This window comes from Ruditapes philippinarum, unplaced genomic scaffold, assembly GCF_026571515.1.
Source record: "Ruditapes philippinarum isolate M1 unplaced genomic scaffold, ASM2657151v2 ctg3600_1_1_1_1, whole genome shotgun sequence".
Lineage (NCBI taxonomy): Eukaryota > Metazoa > Mollusca > Bivalvia > Venerida > Veneridae > Ruditapes > Ruditapes philippinarum.
In genome coordinates this window covers 123724-141347 of record NW_026860277.1, presented here as the reverse complement: position 1 = coordinate 141347, position 17624 = coordinate 123724, and the positions used below count along the sequence as shown (strand labels likewise).

General features: G+C 34.1%; 1 protein-coding gene and 1 long non-coding RNA gene across 2 annotated transcripts; one reads left to right on the top strand and one right to left on the bottom strand.

Annotated features, from left to right (window-relative positions):
• Window positions 1-1519: 1519 nt before the first annotated feature.
• Window positions 1520-3138, bottom strand: LOC132759497 (uncharacterized). Its single transcript, XR_009629724.1, has 3 exons — window positions 3094-3138; window positions 2287-2385; window positions 1520-1610 (listed from the first exon to the last, which is right to left on the bottom strand). It is a non-coding gene; the product is annotated as an uncharacterized LOC132759497 (long non-coding RNA).
• Window positions 3139-8281: 5143 nt separating this feature from the next.
• LOC132759496 (tomoregulin-2-like) lies at window positions 8282-13178 on the top strand. The gene is made up of 4 exons (XM_060751279.1): window positions 8282-9206; window positions 9883-10009; window positions 11763-12020; window positions 12466-13178. Exons 1-4 carry the CDS (start codon window positions 9158-9160, stop codon window positions 12578-12580), a joined length of 549 nt encoding a protein of 182 aa, XP_060607262.1. The 5' UTR covers window positions 8282-9157; the 3' UTR covers window positions 12581-13178.
• Window positions 13179-17624: the final 4446 nt, after the last annotated feature.

The window sequence follows — 17624 nt, the reverse complement described above, 5'->3', positions numbered from 1 at the left end:
AAGATGAACACAGGTTTGATTATCAATCTGGTCATATATTTTCATCCCAGGTCCGATACTCGTGCCTGTGCATTATGCCTCAGAAATGTTTTTCTCTCTCTCTCTCTCTCTCTCTCTCTCTCTCTCTCTCTCCCTCTCTCTCTCTCTCTCTCTCTCTCTCTCCATTTTTCAGATAGGGTAACCATGAGTTTTGTAATAGATATATCATTGGTGCGTTGACGATTTCTGGGTTTGCGTAAATTATACTTCGTCTCGTGAGGTTAAGGCATAAGAAAGGTCACGTGATTATGGTATAATTTACGCAAACCCTGAAATCGTCAGCGCACCAATGGTGTATCTGTTTTAACCTATAGCTCCGCCCAGAAACACTTACTCCTTCGATCTTCATAGTCTGGGTATGGTATAATTTACGGTTATTGGAAATTATACTTGGAAGAATTTTACCGCCTCCGTGGTCGAGGGGTTAGAGTCGATGACTTCTAATCCAGTTACCTCTCTGGCGTGGGTTCGATCCCCGGGAGATGCTTTGGTAGTTTAGCGCGGAGGAAGGTAGTCTAGTACTGGTTTAACTCTCCAGGAACGATGGTTAGGAAACTACCCGCCTATATGACTGAAATACTGTTGGATAAAGGCGTAAAATGAAACAAACAAACAAACAAACATAAGAAGCGCTGAAGAGCTATAGGTTAAATAACGTTTTGAACCGAGCGACAATGTGACATCACGACAACACGCCGCACAACAACGCGCCGTTTGGCGTGCATCGTTAGCGACAGGACGACAAGACAAAGTCCGACAACGTGCCGTAGTCTTCTTAGTTCGTAATTTAGGAGAATCGTGTTCGAATCCCGGCCAGGCCATAGCAAAGATCACAATAGACATATTACTATTATAGGACCTAAATACGCTGTTTTATTCGCACAGAGGCGTACCAAATCAGCCACCATAAGAAACAAACAACATTAAAATATGTACAAACCTAGACCAGATGGCTTATTGTGATCTGAGTGGGGGAGAAAATCAATGCTTGTTATGATCCATCTGCAACCTTTTAATATTTCATTTTGTTTTTCGTGGGATGAAGTGTAAAGCCCACTTTTGGGTGAAGAGTAAACCCCGCTAAAATACTATCTAGAACGTTTGTGCATTCAAGCCCCCATGCTGATCACAAAAAGTCACGTGGTTAAGACACCGTGCTAGAGACTAAAATGATTTCAACTGTTGTCGTCTTTCATTGTTAGAGAAGAATACTATTATAGCAGAATGTTTCAATTGCGAAAGACAAATAAGGTGTAAGGGTCCTGTCTAATTTTAACACGTAATTTTTAGTGGTGGCAGGTAATCCAGTCTGGCAAAGTTGGAGCAGGAAACCGCTGCAAATATTGACCATCCGACTACCATACTATTTATCATGTAATTTTGATGATGTCAAAACAAAACGATCATTGATGTAAATATTTTATTTGTAAAAATTTAATTGCAGAAGGTAAAAAGTACAATCTTTTGTAAAATGAGAAACGTAATTTCAGATGTGATACACGTTTGGCTTAGAACGGCTGGCATCATCTAGTTATAGATTCTACCTCTGAATGAACGCCGTACATGGGTTCCTGCAAAAGAAATTGAACAATTTGTGACATTCTATAAATAATTTTCACGTCCGAGGTAAAAAGGTAAAACGATTTTAATTATCTAATCAAAAACATTATTCAACTAGATGCTGGCATGCAGTGGTCTGGTGGCGATAAGATTGATCTCGCATACCGGGCGACGAAGGATCGATTCCCGACTCTAGCTATATCAAAACAATAATAAGTATAATATTTGTAGCAACTCGTCTTAAGACGTTCACCAGGCGTATCTTGTTCGAATCCCGGTCAGGCTATAGCAGAGACCATAATAGAGAAATATAACTAGTAGGACCTTGCTTGGCAATCTAAAACACGCTGTAATAAAGTTGGTTTAGGTACCGTCTTCCCTTTTTGTATTGCGGCCCTTGCTTTGCTTTGATTGCTATTGCCAATTCGCTGGCGACAAGACGCCGCACAATAACACGACACCACGCCACACGATAACCTGCCACACGATTAACTGACTGAGAATTTTAGAAGTATAGCAGTAGATCACCGTGGCTACTGTCGATGTTTAAGTCCCAGATACCTAGCTATATTATACCATGTAAGACAAATTGTATCTCCCTCTATCAGTTACAAGTAAGCTAAAGGGTAACATAGGAACCAAAACTGTGACATGTCTTTAAATATTTACATGAAAAGCAGTACACACCTATTGCTATATTGTATGAAGAAATGTTGTCAGGATTAAAGCTGATACCAGAAGCGGAATGCATAAAGAGGAATAACAGCCACTTGACACAATTGGACCCTGAAACAAATAATGTGTATGTTTGGTTACAATACAAGCTTTATTATTGCAATTGAAATTGAACCGAAATGTGCACATTAAAACCAAACTGATTTGTGACAGATACCAACAGCATTCTTCAGTAATATAAGATATGGTTTATAATACCAAACAATTAAAGTGCTCCATACTAAATATGCAAAACACTTCGTCCTAAACAACTAAGCAAAGCGCACAAAAACTAAGCAACTTAACATGGCGGCGCACTATACTAAACAACCAGACAAAGCACTCCATACTAAACAACTAAACAAAGTGCTCGATACTAAGCAATGTACTTCATACTAAACAACTAAATACAGTGCTGCATACTAAACAGCTTAGCAATGCGCTCCATACTTAATAGCTAGCTAAACAAAGTTCTCCATACTACATAACTAAGCAAAGCGTTCAATACTTAGCAAAACGTTCCATACTAAACAAAGCGTTCCAAACTAAGCAAAGTGCACCAAACTAAACAGCTGAACAAAGCGTTTCATACGAAACTACTTAACAAAGCGCGCCATACTAAACAATATAACTAAGTGCTGCATTCTAAACAGCAGCTTTTGAGTGAAGAAATTAACCCTCATATGTCAAGACAAAAAATCATATCTAACATACAAACATTGATTTAAATGGCATTGTCATATTAATTATATTCCATTATTAATTAACATGTATACATACCCAAGTTGTCCAGGTCTGGTGCGTAGTCCATGCAAAACATTGTACTGTGAAATAGAAAATAATTGAGATTGTCACGATGCATTCATTTTTTAAAAAAATATTTCAGCTCAATTGTATTAACCAAATTCAAGTCCACTTCATGAAGCAAACGTCGTGACCCGGGTAGGGCTCGAACCTGTGATCTTTTGGTTGCATGGCAGACATTTTAACCGCAATTCCATTGGTTGAACCACTTTGACTCAGCATCAATTATTGTGTTATATTATTCATAAAAAGTTTGAAAAATGACTGGAATTGTTCATTTTGTTGTTTTAGGGATTTCAATAATGAAATTCAAATACATATCTAAGCAGGTAAAAACATTTATGCCGCTGATGTTGGAAACCCAGGCTATTTACCGTATAGTATAATTATATACGTAACATGTACCGTGGGTTAGGATGTTTTTAATTTTATCGAAACGAATTTAACTACGATTAAAAGTGTTTAGATTTTTATTACAGTTGAAATAAAGTGACAAATACTGATACCATTGATAAACTTCAGAGGTATGTATTTTTGCAACTATGTCTGTTAATTTCTAATAGTTATCATATAGTATTCAAATACATGTATAATTCAACGTTTTGTTCGAGTAGCTAATTAAAAATATATGTGATAAAATAATTTATACGTCATTTTCAATCATAGTTATACTTACCAGACATATGTAGAATGACGAGCACCATACATAAAAATGACGTCATTTTCTCCTATGGTATGTTTCTTCTACTTTCAATAGAAATGATATTTGTTGCCTGGAATATGAAATAAATTGTATAATTATGTTGTCTGCAATTATAGTGATATATGCAGCCTTCAATGATAATGAAATACGCAGCCTTCAATGATAATGCTATATGCAGCCTTCAATAATAATGATATTTGCAGCCTGCAATAATAATGATATTTGCAACCTGCAATAATAATGATATATGCAGCCTTCAATAATAATGATATATGCAGCCTGCAACAATAATGATATATGCAGCCTGCAGCAATAATGATATATGCAGCCTTCAATAATAATGATATACGCAGCCTTCAATGATAATGCTATATGCAGCCTGCAACAATAATGATATATGCAGCCTGCAATAATAATGATATTTGCAGCCTGCAATAATAATGATATTTGCAGCCTGCAATAATAATGCTATATGCAGCCTGCAACAATAATGATATATGCAGCCTGCAATAATAATGATATTTGCAGCCTGCAATAATAATGATATATGCAGCCTGCAACAATAATGATATTTGCAGCCTGCAGCAATAATGATATATGCAGCCTGCAATAATAATGATATATGCAGCCTTCAATAATAATGATATATGCAGCCTTCAATAATAATGATATACGCAGCCTTCAATGATAATGCAGTATGCAGCCTTCAATAATAATGATATACGCAGCCTGCAATAATAATGATATATGCAGCCTTCAATAATAATGATATACGCAGCCTTCAATAATAATGATATATGCAGCCTGCAACAATAATGACGATATATGCATCCTGCAATAATAATGATATTTGCAGCCTGCAATAATAATGATATTTGCAGTCTGCAATAATAATGATATATGCAGCCTGCAACAATAATGATATTTGCAGCCTGCAGCAATAATGATATATGCAGCCTTCAATAATAATGATATACGCAGCCTTCAATGATAATGCAGTATGCAGCCTTCAATAATAATGATATACGCAGCCTGCAATAATAATGATATATGCAGCCTTCAATAATAATGATATACGCAGCCTTCAATAATAATGATATATGCAGCCTGCAACAATAATGACGATATATGCATCCTGCAATAATAATGATATTTGCAGCCTGCAATAATAATGATATTTGCAGTCTGCAATAATAATGCTATATGCAGCCTGCAACAATAATGATATTTGCAGCCTGCAGCAATAATGATATTTTCAGCCTGCAATAATAATGATATTTGCAGCCTGCAATAATAATGATATTTGCAGCCTGCAACAATAATGATATACGCAGCCTGCAATAATAATGATATTTGCAGCCTGCAATAATAATGATATATGCAGCCTGCAAAAATAATGATATATGCAGCCTGCAACAATAATAATATACGCAGCGTGCAATAATAATGATATATGCAGCCTGCAATAAAAATGATATACGCAGCCTTCAATAATAATGAATATATGCAGCCTGCAATAAAAATGATATATGCAGCCTTCAATAATAATGATATTTACAGCCTGCAATAATAATGATATACGCAGCCTGCAATAATAATGATATATGCAGCCTTCAATAATAATGATATATGCAGCCTGCAATAATAATGATATATGCAGCCTGCAATAATAATGATATATGCAGCCTGCAATAATAATGATATATGCAGCCTTCAATAAAAATGATATACGCAGCCTGCAATAATAATGATATACGCAGCCTGCAATAGTAATGATATACGCAGCCTGCAATAATAATGATATTTGCAGTCTGCAATAATAATGATATACGCAGCCTGCATAATAATGATATACGCAGCCTGCAATAATTATGATATTTGTAGCGTGCAATAATAATGATATTTGCAATCTGCAATAATAATGATATTTGCAGCGTGCAATAATAATGATATATGCAGCCTGCAACAATAATGATATATGCAGCCTGCAATAATAATGATATATGCAGCCTTCAATAATAATGATATATGCAGCCTGCAATAATAATGATATATGCAGCCTTCAATAATAATGATATATGCAGCCTGCAATAATAATGATATATCAAGCCTGCAATAATAATGATATTTGCAGCCTGCAACAATAATGATATATGCAGGCTGCAATAATAATGATATTTGCAGCCTGCAATAATAATGCTTTATGGGAGTATAGTAATATTATATAATTTCAATCACAAATCTAATGCAACCTGTATATCATTTATGTTATAAGCAGCATATAACATTTTATTATGCAAATATTCCTGAGTTTAAGTGTATTTAACCTATAGCTCTTCAGCGCTTCTTATGTAAAATTCTTCCAAGTATAATTTCCAATAACCGTAAATTATACCATACCCAGACTATGGTATAATTTTCAGTTTTGAAGATCGAAGGAGTAAGTGTTTCTGGGCGGAGCTATAGGTTAAAACAGATACACCATTGGTGCGTTGACGATTTCTGGGTTTGCGTAAATTATACCATAATCACGTGACCTTTCTTATGCAACCTCACTCGACTTCGTCTCGTGCGGTTAAGGCATAAGAAAGGTCACGTGATTATGGTATAATTTACGCAAACCCAGAAATCGTCAACGCAGCAATGGTATATCTATTACATATCTAGTAAAGTTCCAATGGTATGCATTTGTCCTATTCATCAACGCATGAAGTATTGTGTTTAACATAATTTATGACTTCTTTATGGATGAATCTAATTTCATATAAGAATGTTTTTTCAATAGATCTAGCTTAAAATTAGAAAAATAATACTTAAAACACTGACCTTTCAACACACCTTGTACAGTTCTAGTCCAATAGATGAATGTTTGAATGTACATACTTTTTCCAAATTTTGTACCTTATTTACGCGGATGCATATCATTTTGCCGTAGGGTCAACCTTCTTACAATCTAATAGTTCATCTTTGTTGTAGACTGATAATTTACCGTAAATCAAAATCGAACTTTGTAAGTTTCGGGTGACCAGAGATGGTAACGAACACCTGCAGCAAGTGTTATTATGTCAGTATCTATGGTGTCCCGTTAGGCCATTGTCGTATATTAAGATCTCCTAACTATCAAACAAAATGTAAGATGGTATAAGTCAAAATTACAACTATCGCGATGATATACAGTAATGTAAAAAGTGCGATAGTGAGAATCGACAATTAGACTATGGAAGAATAAGACAACGAAAGGTCGATAGTAAACTGTAAGTTGTGTATTTTCGCTCCGCGGGGCGCTTGGCGAAAAAAAAGTGGTTACGTTGTCGTGTTTTCGTGTTTTCGCCTTGCACCCCATGGAGAAAAGTACGACACAGTAGTCACTTTTTTATGAATACTAAATAGTACGACACAAATCAGCCACCATACTCAAGAGAAAAGCACCTTGGGGTGATACTGTTAAATTTGAAGCAAAGAAAAAGGTGCGTGGTGCAAATTTGCAGAAAAATGTCCACATTTCTATGATTATACAAACCTTTGGTCTGAGACCGGTGTCGTGTAATCATCATACGGGCGTAACCAGATCCAATGTTTATACATGCATTTTTAGAACTTGTCTATGACTTTGTTTACCGTCCAAGAGCTTTGGTAATAAGTACATATCTTCAACATAGGTGTATGTATTTGAATATTCTGAAAATATTTGTTTTCTTCTGAATATATGCGTATATTGAGCAAAATTGCCCAAATTTTGCATCTTTCGTAGGTCATTTTGAAGCATGTAGCATTCATACAAAAGTTCAATCTGATTAGAATAAGAGCCAATCAAAGCGAGCTTTCAATAATTTTGGAAACGATGTGGTTTCTAAGTTTAACCCTGGAAAAACTAATGTTATAAAGGTAATTTTCACGATTTCGAGAACAAACATGTAGTCCATTAAGCCGACAGATTAACTGGCAAAACAATCTTGCCCATTAAAAATTGACTCTTTTATTTCAAGTTCATTTGTTAAAAATTTCTTCAAACATTTTTTTTTCTTACAAAAAACAACAATTTGTTTAACTTCCACGGATAACGGTAATAAATACTTCTAATGCTTCGGTCGTCATCAGATCTACATGAAAGAAATAGGTAGATCTTTAGTCATATTATATAAAAGTTACACCATAAGATGCGTAATTCATTTGGGAAAAAAGGTAAATGATCCAAGTTTTTTGGAGTGCATTTAAGACCGCACGTGTGATTATCACGGCTTAACTCCCAACCGTGTGATTTTTACGCCACCGCGTGTGATAATTACGCGACAGGGGATTTCTTGTACCTACATATGAATTGTCACCGGATTTCTTGTACTTATATGAATTGTTACATTATGTTTTGTATTCGAAATGAGGCACTTCTTTTAGTTTGAATTACTATTTTCTTCCAATAATAAAATCTATATAATCTATCCTAAATAATGAGCTCACTAAAAATAAATTGCAAATTCGTACGCACTTTGTTTCAATGGTTAATACTGATAAGCCTGATAAATTGTCATCAACAGGGCGGATAAGATTCAACGTGTTAATATAACAGACTTTATCAATTTATCAAAAATGTAAATAACCCACCCACCCTTTAAGTACTCCGAGGATTAAGCTGTGAGCTTCCAGTAAACAGTTATAAACACAAAAAAACGTCAAACATTTCAACCCACAATCGACTGCATCGAAAAATGAAGAAGAAAAACTGTTGTACCTTTCGATACATTTTAATTTGATATCAAAGCACTTTTCGAACCCTCAAGCCATATGGTTTGCGTCCTGCATTTGGATTTTTATTTGAATAAACGCTTTGACTCTGGTACACACTTTTTAACTGGGCAAGATAAATCTGTTTAAGTGCATTGGTATTAGCCACTGACTTCTGTAAATAGCAAAGTTCCAGATAACTGAGAAAACTTGTTCGTAGCTTTAAGGTATTCAATCCACGTATTTATCTAATGTTCAATATTTATAGAGCGTTCAAATGACAATATATTCTAAATGCTCATATTGTGAATGGAAATGCTTATTTGCTCTTAAAATAGCATGGACATTTTGTGCAATAACATACTATAATGGACAAAGAACCTTAAAGATAACGTACAGCAAGTTTTAAAAATATCACTACGATTATGGTTTGTTTATTTTTTCTCTACTTCCATCGTTTATACGTAACTTGTACGTGACGTTTAAAGGTCTGTGATTATCGGTAAGTGGGTCGCAGATGACTTTCGGTGACCGCTTCGATAAAGTTCATTTCGAACTGGAATGTTTTAAAATAAATACGCTACCAAATTCATTCATTTACTGTGGGGAACATAGAAAATGGAATATAAACTCTTTGTTTTGCAGCTTATCATATTTATGCAAAGTAGTAAGTATATAGTTTTGCATTTCGTACAAAGGTGAAACTTATGTTATCGTACTGCCTTGGGTAAATTTTTGTAAGGTCAAACGTTACTTTGGTTTATCAAGTGAATTAGAAAAAAATAATTATAAAATTGTTTCGACAAAATGTATGTTTATCACAAACCAATTGTTGATTTGCATAGCACTGAAAAACAAAATTAATGTTTGTTTACATAATGATATGGTAAGCAGAACAGAGCAGCATAGTAATAATAGTAACTCTGCAGTAACTTAAGTTTTTTTCCCGAATTAAACTAACATAATGATCATAAATTTTCTGCAGAAAGAACTTTAATCAGGAATTTCCTTGCAAAATGATTTACTCCATTTCTTATTACTGTTTCATACTGTTTTCTTTCCATTTACAAACAAACAAAACAGAATATGAGCCGCGTCATGAAAAAACCAACATAATGGGTTTGCGACCAGCATGGATCCAGACCAGCCTGCGCTTCCGCGCAGTCTGATCAGGATCCATGCTGTTCGCTATCAGTTTCTCTACTTGTAATAGAGTTGGTAAGCGAACAGCATGGATCCTGATCAGACTGCGCGGATGCGCAGGCTGGTCTGGATCCATGCTGGTCGCAAACCCATTATTTTGGTTTTGTCATGACGCGGCTCATATCATTATTATCTTTCAGATGTTGATGGGACAGCTATTAGGAGTGACCAGTGCAAGCAAGTTGCGGCCATTGACTGTGAAAATAGTTACAAACCAGAAGGAAACGAAACCGTGTGTTGCTCAGATTTAAAAGTATACAACAATTTGTAAGTTCAATGCTTACTAAACTATCAAAATAATACTTCTTCTAACCAATTTGGCAATTTTTATCGTAATGTTTTTCTTTGTGAATATCACGATTTATTTTTACACGCATTGCAGAATTGTAGTCATCTTAAACGATATTAAATGTAGGTTAGTATTTGTAAGTCAACATTAATGAAATTAAATTTGTCAAAAGCGTTATTTAAAGAATAAATGATAACTTAACAGACTTCAAACCACTTGCCCCTAAACGCTGTGGGTTCGAATCCCGACAAGGTCTTTGGATTAGTTTATGTGCTAGCTTAGCTTAGGGAACCTTGGTGGTTCTACTCAGGTGCACTTTCGTTCAGGGCACTTAATGTTTTCTCCATCAGTAATGCTTGAAAGTCGCCAAATCACCTATACTGCGTTGGTGCGACGTGAAACTCAACAAAAAATACCAAACTCTAACCTGAGTGGTTGAAATTGTATTTTGAATCGTATGATTCGCTGATTTAACTGTATGGTGTTAAATGATAAGTAAGTACCGATCAAATGAATTTGATGTAGCACAGAATTTAAACATGGAACTATCTCATTGAAAACGTAAACACCAGTTAAGACCACACGTTAAGAATTATACCAGTTCACGTGCGACGTGTTGTGTTGTACTTTACATGTACATGTAATTTATTTCATTTCTATGCTTAATTAACAGCTACAATTAACACAACGGTAACATTTTGACATGTGAATTTGTTATTTTGCTCTAATAATTGGTTATATAATATTATATGACACCCTGTCATATATCCTCTTATCTTTATTAATTGACGTATACAAATAGTAGTAAGTGCGTCATGAAGTATACAAGTTTGGCAAATGCCTTACTTTCATTGACAAAGAATTGACCTTTTATCTGAAACTAGTATAATCTAAGATATATTTAAATACAAATAATTTATACAGGTTTCAACGCACTTATAATTCCCTTTAGCAATCATTATTTATGATGTTTTGATATATCAGTAACGAGTTTTTGATTACATTCAAAGTCAACGAAATCTTTCAAGTACATTGGTTTGACAGTTATATTGGAACAGGCCTAAAGATTGACGGTTTTTTGTGTGTATTTTCTATAATATGGTAGTCATGTTTTGTTTTAATCAAGTGAACTTAAGTACAAAATTGTTGATAAATATGTATATGCCATTTGATAAACATAAAAGGCATTATCTTACGCTTGGCTTAGCATTCTTTACTTTTAAGAGAAGTGCAGGAAAACAAAAAGCAATAGCATCGGGGGAGCCTAAGTGTTGTCTTACTAACTTTATTGATGGGGGAGTGGGGGAGCCTTAAATTCCTCTTCCTTTATCAAACGGGTGCCCGTGTAGAGCCATTAATCTTCCATAAGTTTGATGGACAGAGCACTAAAATGAAAAAATAAAATGTGAATAGGTACATTTACTAGAAACTTAATTAGCCCATTCATATATAACTTTTAAAAGCAGTTATGATTTAGAATTTGGAAAATGACAGAATAGAGAGAAACGGAATCCATATAGAATGCCCAAAACGTCAGATTTAAAAGTGTTTGATTAAGACTGTTTATGGACGGTAGCGGCAAATGCATGCTACGGTATACGCCCCCTAGCACCGGCTGATGCAGAATTCAACATTATCATGAAATAGCAAGATTTTGAACTTATAAACATCCGGGTATGACAGACGTTTTTTTTATCATCACCTTAATGTAAATGTTTTGTTTGCTTTCAGATGTTATTTCGCGCAGCAGAAATGCAAAGACCCGTCATTGACAGTGTTATACCCTGGTCACTGTGTCCAGTCGTCCCCAGCTCCTGGGTTAAACAATACTAGTACCTCGGACAATGCTTTTAACGATACTAAAGACATAGTAACGAATGTTACACCTGACCCAATCCTTGTGGCGTTCTGTGCAAATAAGGATGAAATTGTATGCCATGATGACCTTGACCCTGTGTGTGGTACGGACAACAAATTTTACAGAAACGGGTAAGTAGCAATTAAAAGAAGTTACCGTCTGCTCTAAAGATTTAACGTATAAAATCATCCTCACATATTTATTTTATGTCAGTCTTTTAGTATATGCCTATTTTACATACGAAATTTGATTTATACTATGCTCAGTTGGTGTATTGGCGAACCCGCATATCTATATACAAAAATGCTTCGGGCGCTTTCGGCAATAAAATGACAAATGGAACGCGTGAGCGTTTATGGTCGGACCAAATTGAACATCTGTGCAGCTAAACCAGCCGCTATACCGTTCTTGTTCAGAATATATATTTTGATATTGAAATATCTCATATTCTAAAGACTGTTCTGAATTCAAAAAGGGCAAATCTCTTATAAGACAAAGTCAGCAAAGTTTATAAATAATCTTTTTGAAAACAGAAGTTGTTATCTTATATTGAAAATATCTTTTATTCTGTTTCAGTTGCGAGTTTGCTCTTGCACGTTGTGATGATATGGCCCTTGGAACACAAAGTTTAGACGTATGTAAAACTGCAATACATAGGAGAATGCTTCATTTCTCAAAGAGCAAGAGATAATGACGTCATTGGTTGTTATAGGGTGGGCTATACGGAACATTACAATAGTCGAGAAACGGGGACACACACAAGGAATACCAACCAATGGGTTTTTAAAATCCGTCCATTATTTATTCAGCATGTCGTTTTGTTTATTCAGTGACAGGTGTAACATCACGACAGTCGACCGCATGAGATTATTTACAGTTTTGGACTCATTCCTTTGCAATTCTTGAGGTGTACTTTACCAGCTAAATTTCCGAATAAGTCTTCTCCTGCTTCCATTATTGGAACAGACAATTATCAATATTTGAGATATCAAGATAAAGATTTATTATAGAGTCTGGTCGGACCACAAGTCACCACATAGATATGTGGGCTGGCCTATCTCCTCTAAACATTTGCAAAAGCTTATCCATTTTGGTAAGCAAGTTGAGGGCTAAAATAAAATAACATTGTTTGTACTGGCTTTTTATCGGTGTTTTTAACTAAGCAAAAGCAATTCTGGAAACATTTACTTCATTTGTAGTTTAAACGTATACATAAAAAACATTTTGTGCGAATTATTAATGGGTGTTTTTTCGTAAAGTGGACAGGTCTTCAATGGACACATTTTGCAAAAGTTCGAATACTGGTATAAGCAAAAGCAATGTATTATTTGGATATTTTCATGAAATATCTGTAGAAAAAACAAAAGTTCATAAATGTCTAAAATGATTTAATTCACATTTTGATTCACATTTTATGATGAATAATAATATTTTGTTCTATACCACTATATTATCTGCTATATATTTATGTCATATCGGATCATGTATTTGACACTTACCAACAACATCCATATATATGCTTGCATATCAAACTGGTGTTCTCTTGGTTTTACCCATGCCGGAAATTTCATATGAAATGGGTGCGTACGAATATTCCGATCCGAACCGCAACATTTGACAGATATCATTGCATGTCATTTCTGGCAATACAGATCTTCCATTATAGACCAATTAAATTTAAAGAGCTTGTGAAATAATTATAGTTGTATCATAGTTTGGGGACGTTTCTCAGAGTTAATCAGTTTTATTGCGAAGCCTTATTCTGGGAATGTTGTAAATTGGTAATTGCACTACAGAGGGCAGTTTTGAAGAGGTTGCGCTGCTCATCATATTTATACGTTACAATAGTCTATTGCGTTAAACGTTAAATTTCAGAATAGCTGCGTGTGTTATAATTGAGAAATGCTTGTACAATAAATATAAGACACGAATTACGTGTGAAATTATTGAATTTTCTCCGCGTATATGTTTGATTACTGTTAAAAAATAATATGTATTTAAGAGATGTCTGCCTTATAAAATTAGAATTGGAATGCGTTTTGCTTGCAGCCAACTATTAGGAACAAACATCATGGGTTGTTTGTTTAAAATTTGTTATTTTTGGAAACTAATTAATTTGGACTTAAGATATGTCCTTAATTACACATCAAACGTGAATAGGTTTAAATAAACAGGTTTAATCCGGCGCAGGATGACAAGAAACTATTTATAAATGGATGACGAATGAACATGAACATAGCACGTTACACCATCCAATCGCAACTTTTCGGTCCTTTCCGTCAGTCTTCGGATAAGGATATTATAGATAATAGCCGAGGATGTTCCGATTGGCAGAACATTAGGCTAAAGGTATTGACCATACATAATGCAACATTAACTAACATGGTTTGACAGTAAGTGAGTCATTTAGTCGTGAATGTTATATGTGCATGATGGTTTTATCTTTCATTTCATGATAAAAGTATTTTAATAAAAATGCTAGGTATGATATTTTGTCATGGATTTGACAAAGAAGGTTAATGTGAATTGGCGGTGCAAACCCGTTTGTTCATTTTATATAAAAACGATCTTTTTGTATTGTTTAATTCAATGAGCACTTCAAATTGAACTGTATTTACATAAATATAACAAGACATATGGTATGCATAGGGAAAACGTAGATTATTTCGGTGATAAAAATCATAGAATTGAATTATCATTTTGTGCCATTTTGTGTGATATTTTCAACGGATATAGAGTCACGTTTTCAACGTCGTTAAAGTATCAAGTAAAAGGTCATGACTGCATTATTCAATTGAGTTTAGAATTATAGCACTAATATTTTTTTCCTTCAAGTGAAAAAGAAGAGAAAAGAAAGAATATGAGATACATGTATCTAGCTTAATTTACTTTAATTAAAATAGGACACAATCATTATAATGACGTTGTCTATATGTATAGGGAATCGTTAATGTAGATCTAATTAAGTTACATCTCTTTGTGAGTGATAAAATATGAAAGAAAAAAAGAAAGTCCGCGTTCTTTGTTGTTTTTTAATGTGATTAGTTCATACTTTTTCATTCAGACGCTTTTATCGTCTTCATGATTTGAAATACATCCACATCCTTATCATGACTTTTTTAAAAAGAAGTTATTGAGATACGGTTAATGATTTAAATCGATTTAACACCTTATTGACTTTTGTCTTGAATGAACATTGACTGCACTTTGAAGAAATTAGAAACTGGTATACTCGTATTTGGCATTGTTTGTGAAATATATTATATTCTGCTAATATATGCTGTTTCTTTTGCTCTTAATTGTGCTGTTTTGTTGTTATTGTTGATTGTTTGTTGTTATTTGCTTTTGTTGTTGTTGTTGTTTTCATTTGACATGAACGAGAGAGCCAATATTCCGGGGGGAATCTGCAAAAAGAATAAAAAAAAGAAGCTAGGAACTAGTTAGAATGAAGAAATTTTAGGTACATGTACTCATTTGTGAGTATACAGAAATAGGCATAAATCACCGCTTGTTCCTTTTGTTGTCCGGTACAAACAAGTATGAGACCAGTTTTAAGCAGTTATTCATTTAATTCATTACATTATGCTAATATTTTCGTTGTCAGGTTGAATTGAATCAACTTTATATTTCAAAAGATTGACTGTTAAACTGGTGATTGACCAACAGTTGATATTGAAAAATGCTTAGGCTAAAATATAAATCTATCTAAGCTATAATAAAAAGACTACCCAACTCTTTTTATAAAATTGAACGTTACATGTAGATTCCGATGGCTATTTATGGAAATTTCCTTTGGCCATATGAGTTATTTATCGTTATTAGAAATTAAATTATAAAATTGAAAGGAATTCTGGCAAAATGAAAACTTATTTTGACTGTCACCTCTTCTCTCACTTATATACCCTTGGATGGGAATATTGTTACTTTAACCATTGCAGGCGACAGACAAAGCGTGGAGTTATTGTTCTACTGAGGTCAATAAGCCACAATCATAAAATTAAAAGTTTTTAAACAGATCGAGTGAAGCACATAAAATTGAAAAGTCTGTGAAAAATGATAAAGGAATATACTGAGAATGAGACTTTTACAATTCATAGCTCGAGTTTAGTAAAAAGGGTTTTGTTCAATGAAAATGATTGAAGAAACGGAGTGAGGGAGTGATCTGAATTTTTTGCACACTATTATTAGTCCAAACTTGTAACATCAAATGTTACACACGTTTTGAAAATAAAAATTCCAGTCCCTTCATATCAATTAACCTCAGAAGAGTCCCTTTAACATAAAAAAACAAGATACAATGTATTATAAACGGTCATCTAATTAGCTGATTGGTCCACAGAGATCGAAGTTCATGTAATATATATTTTACGTGAGGACTTTTATAGAAAACTGTATCATCCCGAATCAAATATGATCGGCATGGTCGCTATGGAAACAATATCATTATAAGTACTATCTGAAAACTGTGTCATGTCGTCAATTTTCATCGTGAATTTGTTATTTGTCAACAGAATGCTAGTAAGCAACAAGGACAGTATTTTAAGATAAGAAATGTTGAAATACCTTTGTACAAAAAGTAGACTAGTTTGATGAAAACAGTAAAAATAGAGATATATTACCGTTCTGACATTATTCTCAATAATTTTTTTTTCTGAATGTAAAACAAGGTACATTGTATTTTACAACATCAAATCTATGTTTGAGAAGCAAATAGTGTACACCCAACCTGGTAGCCTTAGTCATAATTATGTGGGGTATCATAGGTCCGTATCATGCTCAAACCAGTTAGATTGCTTTATTTTCTTCTCTCTTTTTTGTCATCATCAAATTGCACGATTATTGTTGAGTAATTTAAATAATCTAATCAAGTTTCAAATATTTAAAGATCTTTAAAAGGAAACTGATAAATGAAATTTACAATAACATTCATAAGTGAAAGATCAGTTTAATCAACTTGATCTTTTCCTGCATCGAGGAGACTGACCTTTTACTTTATGCATATGAAATAAAGCTGTTCCAACCACTAGACCAATATGCCTTATATGACATGGAATCTGTTGAAAATCATGCAAGCATTAAAACAAATATAAATTGTAACAATTCATGGAAGATTCTCCGAGGCACGAAAAACTTCCCGAAGAATTCCCGAAGCACGGAAACGTTTCTGAAGAATTTCCGATGCACAGAAATGTTTCTGAAGAATTTCCGAAGCACAAAAATGTTTCTAAAGAATCCCCGAAGCACGGAAACGTTTCTGAAGAATTCCCGAAGCACGAAAACCTTCCCGAAAAATTCCCGAAGACGTCAAACTTCCCGAAGATACAGATACATCAGACACTGGTCAGTATTGTGAAACACTTCAATAGTTATATCTTAACAAAATGTCTAATTTGCTAGTACATACAATATACTGTCAATATCTCTTTATTTGTCGTTATGTTAATTGTATCGGTACGACCGAATATTGCATGAGGACATTTTTCAGATATATGCAAAAGAAATCGTAAGGTACACTTTATTTAAGCTGCGAAGGAAAACTTGTTTCGACATTTAGAACAGTCAGACAAACCCTATAACGAGCGGGAAATGAAACGATTATAAGAAATCATTACAGTGTTTGTAGAGTTGAAATTTTATCACATATAATGTTAAAAGCACACATTTATTGTACTCTTTGTATCAAGATGTTCTTTTGACCAGGATTGATTCAAAGCAAACCTGATTCAATTTACGTA

Excerpts from the sequence above, each read along its gene's own strand:
- LOC132759496 (XM_060751279.1), top strand. The coding sequence starts at position 9,158 with ATGGAATATAAACTCTTTGTTTTGCAGCTTATCATATTTATGCAAAGT. Across the intron at positions 9,207-9,882 it reads TATCATATTTATGCAAAGTA|ATGTTGATGGGACAGCTATT; the intron begins GTAAGTATATAG and ends ATTATCTTTCAG. Across the intron at positions 12,021-12,465 it reads AACAAATTTTACAGAAACGG|TTGCGAGTTTGCTCTTGCAC; the intron begins GTAAGTAGCAAT and ends ATTCTGTTTCAG.